This window comes from Sinocyclocheilus rhinocerous, unplaced genomic scaffold (assembly GCF_001515625.1).
Source record: "Sinocyclocheilus rhinocerous isolate Xijiao unplaced genomic scaffold, SAMN03320098_v1.1 scaffold2138, whole genome shotgun sequence".
In the NCBI taxonomy this organism is placed as follows: domain Eukaryota; kingdom Metazoa; phylum Chordata; class Actinopteri; order Cypriniformes; family Cyprinidae; genus Sinocyclocheilus; species Sinocyclocheilus rhinocerous.
Window position 1 is genome coordinate 25241 of NW_015656024.1, and position 5514 is coordinate 30754.

The 5514-nt window shown below is 36.4% G+C and overlaps 1 protein-coding gene across 1 annotated transcript; it reads right to left on the minus strand.

Annotated features, from left to right (window-relative positions):
• Positions 1-420: 420 nt before the first annotated feature.
• LOC107719257 (B-cell lymphoma 6 protein homolog) lies at positions 421-5132 on the minus strand. Its single transcript, XM_016526637.1, has 6 exons — positions 4336-5132; positions 4156-4247; positions 2477-2635; positions 2255-2385; positions 2033-2170; positions 421-1079 (listed from the first exon to the last, which is right to left on the minus strand). Exons 1-6 carry the CDS (start codon positions 5004-5006, stop codon positions 936-938), a joined length of 1335 nt encoding a protein of 444 aa, XP_016382123.1. The 5' UTR covers positions 5007-5132; the 3' UTR covers positions 421-935.
• Between the last annotated feature and the right edge of the window lie 382 nt (positions 5133-5514).

Below are 5514 nucleotides of genomic sequence, written 5' to 3' on the forward strand. Positions count from 1 at the left end.
AATATTTAGAAAAAGAAAAACTCAAATTAAAACTGAAACAAAATATTAATAAAAACTAATATAAATATTACTAAAACAACACCACAGAAATTCCAATTTAATGTAAACTAAACATGACAATGTTTATAAATAGTGTGTAAAATTGTAGCTACACAAACCAACTCTTAAAATTCTTGCTATGAAACTTGACAATAGATTTAACATTTCTGTGAAGCATTTTCATATGTCATCTATGCTACTCAACACGTGCAGAATCCATTTGAATAATCTAATGTTTTGTATCACTGAATGTCAGCACAACTGTGATTTGGCTGTACATATTAGCATTTAACTTTATAATATAAAAAATGTGTAGGTAAATGTCAGATTCTTAAATATGCAAAAAAATATCAATAATAATAATCAAACCAGAACTTTACATTTGTTTGGTATGAAATATTTAATTGCAAGGACCTTCGGCCCTCTAGTACCAAAAACAGCTGTACAAATACATGTAAATCCAATATAACTGGCAGACAAAGCAGAGCTCCTTTAAATGCACCACACTGACAAAACATACACACTGCAATTGCATAATTATATTTGTACCAATATTCCCTGTCATATATTATATACAATGCATAGTTTTACTGAAAAGGGAGTGAAATAGCATTCTTAATAAAAAATAAATACTAGAGATCTTAGACTATGAGCTTGACGTACGATGCTTGGCAGTCAGTATTTACAGTAAAATCTTAAACCATCAAGATGAAATCATGCAGGCTGAACCAGAAAGTGCTGGTGAGCTAATCCATATTTAAGAAATAATATGCAACGTCACCATATGAGTAAACACGGACATTGGCAAGACAAAGATCCATGCGGGCATCTGTATGTTCTGATGGCTTTTCTGGCTAAAGGAACTGTAAACTGTCTCTGAAGAGCTTGATGTGTTTTCACGAGGTCACGAGGGAGGCGACGGGCAGGTCTGTTCTGCTTCTGCGGTGCTGGACCTTGGTGTTGGTGACGGCTCCGTGCTTTTGTCGCAGATGCAGACGCAGCTGACTCTTGTGGCGGAAGTGCAGGTCACAATTCTCACACTGAAATGAGAAACCAAGAAGAGTTCACATCAAATGCTTTCTCAGTTCTAATATTCAATACTGATATGTGAACAAATGTGACCCTGGACCACAAAATCAGTCATAAGAGTCAGTTTTTTTAAATGAATAAATAAGCTTTCCATTAATGTATGGCTTGTTAGGATAGGACGATATTTGGCCGAGATACAACTATTTGAAAATCTGGAATCTGAGGGTGCAAAAAAAATAAAATAAAATCAAAATGTTGAGAAATTCGCCTTTAAAGGGATAGTTCACCCAAAAATGAAAATTTGATGTTTATCTGCTTACCCCCGGGGCATCCAAGATGTAGGTGACTTTGTTTCTTCAGTAGAACACAAATGATGATTTTTAACTTTAACCGTTGCAGTCTATCAGTCGTATAATGCATGGCAATGGTAACAAAATCTATGAGAGTAAAAAAAAACATGCACAGACAAATCCAAATTAAACACTGCGGCTCGTGACGACACATTGATGTCCTAAGACACGAAACGATCAGTTTGTGCGAGAAACCGAACAGTATTTATATAATTTTTTACCTCTAATACAACACTATGTCCAACTTACGACTGATAGACTGCAACGGCTGGAGTTAAAAATCATTATATGTGTTCTACTGAAGAAACAAAGTCACCTACATCTTGCATGCCCTGGGGGTAAGCAGATAACCATAAAATTTTCATTTTTGGGTGAACTATCCCTTTAAAGTTGTACAAATTAAGTCCTTAGCGATGCATATTACTAATCAAAAATTTGATTACGGTAGGAAATTTACAAAATATCTTCATGGAACATGATCTTTACCTAATATCCTAATGATTTTTGGCATAAAAGAAAAATGGATCATTTTGACCCATACAATGTATTGTTGGCTATTGCTACTGGAGACTGGTTTTGTGCTCCAGGGTCACATATGTGCAGCTGATGCTCACATGATAAGGTTTCTCTCCCGTGTGGATTCGTAAGTGACTCTTCAGTGTCTGAAGGTGGCGGAAGCACGTGCCGCAGATGTCACATGGGTACGGTTTCTCTCCGGTGTGGATCAGTACGTGAGCCCTCAGATGAGCCACCTGAAACCACGAAAGCAGAAGATGAAGAGCATTTGCTTTGCATTGTCACTGTACAGAAACACTCTGATTGGGGTCTGACTGTACCTGGACGAAGCGCGAGCCGCAGGTTTCACATTTGTATGGTTTTTCTCCCGAGTGGATCCGTGAGTGTGTCTTCAGATTGGCAGGTCTGTTGAACTGCGCTCCACACACGCTGCAGCGGTACGGTTTCTCTCCTGATATAATAAACCAGTATAAAAATGTAAAAGTGCAACACACAGGTTTGAGTGAGCACCATCGCAGAGTTCCAAAGCATTGCGAAATTACCTGTGTGGACGGACTTGTGGCTCGCTAGGTTTGCGTTATAGCAGAACATGGCCCGGCAGTGCTCACATTTGTACGGTTTTCCGTCCTGCAGCCACCGTGGCCTCTCTGCGTCAGATTCGCTCCTGGACTCACAGTCGTTACAGTAGATTCTGTCCCGCTCTGCAAACACAACACAAGAGCTATTAGGATTCATTCACACACTGGAAGTTATGAAATCTGATCTGAACATTGTGAACATTGGTTACGATAATAATGATATAATAACATTAAGATTCCAAAAGACTTTTATCCACAGCAGTTAAGAGTAGCAGACATTGTGGGAAAACTCGGCAGTATTTTTCACATACCGCCCTGTGACCAATAGGGGGCCCCAAAGAGAAAAAAAAAACCAACAGGAAAATAATGAAGAAAAATAAAACTTAAAATATATAATGTAATACCTAAATATTGTTAAATATTATTAATATTAACTATTAAAACATTAAAATATTTTAATATTTAATCAAGTATTACATCACTTAAATATATAACACACACACACATATATATATGTACAATGTAATTCCTAAATATTATTAAATATGACTAACTATTAGAAGATTTAGTATGTATATTACTAGTATTTTAATACTTAAATAGGTTATTACATGTACATTTACATTTACATTTACATTTAGTCATTTAGCAGACGCTTTTATCCAAAGCGACTTACAAATGAGGACAATAAAAGCAGTCAAAACTAACAAAAGAGCAACAATATATAAGTGCAAATGACAAGTCTCGGTTAGCCTAACGCAGTACACGTAGCAAGGTGTATATACATATATACATACATACATATTATACACACACACACACACACATATACACACACACACAAACAAAGAAAAACAAGTAGATAGAATAGAAAAAATAGAAAGCTAGTGTTTGTTTTTTGTTGTTATGTGTTATATGTACATCACTTATATATAACCCACATACATAAAATGTAATGCCTAAATATTTTTAATAATAATAATAATAATTAATAACTACTAAAATATTAAAATACTTAAGTGAACATACACAAGTTTTATTTTTTATAAAACTCAGAAAACCACTGGGGCCTAGATTTTTGTAAATAGTTGATACTACTACTACTAAAATAATAATAATAATTATTATTATTATTATGTAATAACTAAAGATTATTATTATTGACAAACAAATGCTATTATTATTGACTAATTACAATACTAAATACTAAAATATTGAAACGTTTAAGTGAACACAATTATTGTTTTATTATTATTATTATTAATATTAATTTATAAATAATTATTAATATTTAAAGGGGTCATATGATGCTGCTAAAAAGAACATTATTTTGTGTATTAATATAATTTAGGCATTACATTACATCATACCTAAATACTAATAAAAATAATTTTCCTAAAATATATAAAATATTTTCCTAAATATCCTATTATTTCCTAAAAGTTTTTTACAGAAAAAGATGGGGGCCACAGTCAAATCTTACATGTATCTCAAATTACTTAAATGTTACTCTGTCCATTCTGACTGACACATGCCCCCAAAAATATGAAATTCTCTAAAAAAAATGTAATCAGATTTCGCCCATGTACGAATGCTGTTTAGGCCCAAAACCCATCTGAGCATTGTGAAGAAAGTGTGTTCACCTGATCTTGTGGGTCCTGTGCTGCTCTCCTCTGTCAAAGTGTTGGGAAGTGAAGAGTCGTGTTCCTCTTTTTTGATGCAGTCATCTGCAGAGCTAAAAACACATGACACCATGTTTAAGAATAATGTGTCAAATACTAATACTTGCCACACTGCCATCCTTAAAGTTTGGCTTCACTGACCTGCTATCCACAATGAGCTGCCCTCGGGCTTCACTGCTCTTGTCGCTGGATTCTGTAACCATGTGTGATGGAGTCGGTGAGCTATTGTCATTCGCCCCGTCTGTGGAGTTCAGCACAATGAACTTGTACTTCTTCCAGTTGCGGACCTTCGGGAGACTGATGGAGCTGGGAGGAGACGCCGCTCCTCGACTGCAGCTGCTGGACTCTGCGGGTGAGTTGGGTTGGCAGTCTGATCTGAGAGGGCTCTTGGGGCCGCTGGGGTGACACGGCTCAATGTTCTCCACCTCCGAATTCAGAAGCAGAGTCTTCCTGTCTCCCTCGGCTCGAGCTGAACGGAAGAGCACAGATGGACGGTTCCTCTCCTCTCTGGCCTCCGTGGCTCCTCCGTTAGTCTCGGTCCGAGCCGAGGCTCCGCTGTCTGGCGGGGAGTGCTGCTGGCGGGCTATTACGCCGGTCTTCGGGATCTGCCAGAGCGGGTTTGTGGTGTTGGAGGTGTCCATGGGGAGAGGTAGATGTCTGTAGAAGCGAGAAGGGCTTTCGGTGGAAGTGCTGACTGCATAGTGCAGGTTGGGAGGAGCGTAAGTGCTGAAGTTCAGGCTGGATTGGACGTTCAGGGCATCGCTGAGGATGAAGGGAGCTTCTGAAGATAAACAGCCGTGATTAACCAGCATCTCTGCTCTGCTCTGCTTTACACACAAGCCCCTTTGAGAAAACCAGCAGATGATGAGTCAGTGATAAATAACAGTGTCCAAGATAAAGAAAGGAAATCTAAAGGCCGGTTCTGTAATCGTTGTATCCTTATTGGTTTATTTTTGTTTTGAAAAACCTTTATACCATATCGTAATCGTAAAAAGCAATAAAATATTTTTTACACCTTTAATATATGCAAGCGTACACATTAAAATGTTCAAAAAGTATAAAAAAATTAATAAATATTATAATAAATAAAAATATATATATATATATTATAACATTTTATTATTATAATATTAAATTTATACAAAATTACAAATATCATGAATTGTAATGTTTAATGTTTTGGGGGCTAGCCTACATGACAAATTCCAATGTAAATGAACTTTTCCATGTCAAAAAAGTCAAATTATATGATATTTTAAGAGACTTAAAAACATAAGAGGCGGACTAGCTTTTCCAACTATTCAATATTAACAGGTAGTG

Coding starts and splice junctions, on each gene's coding strand:
- LOC107719257 (XM_016526637.1), bottom strand. CDS start 5,006: ATGCTGGTTAATCACGGCTGTTTATCTTCAGAAGCTCCCTTCATCCTC. Junction 4,248..4,335: donor CAGCTCATTGTGGATAGCAG/GTCAGTGAAGCC, acceptor ATGTGTTTTTAG/CTCTGCAGATGACTGCATCA. Junction 2,171..2,254: donor GCGGCTCGCGCTTCGTCCAG/GTACAGTCAGAC, acceptor TCGTGGTTTCAG/GTGGCTCATCTGAGGGCTCA.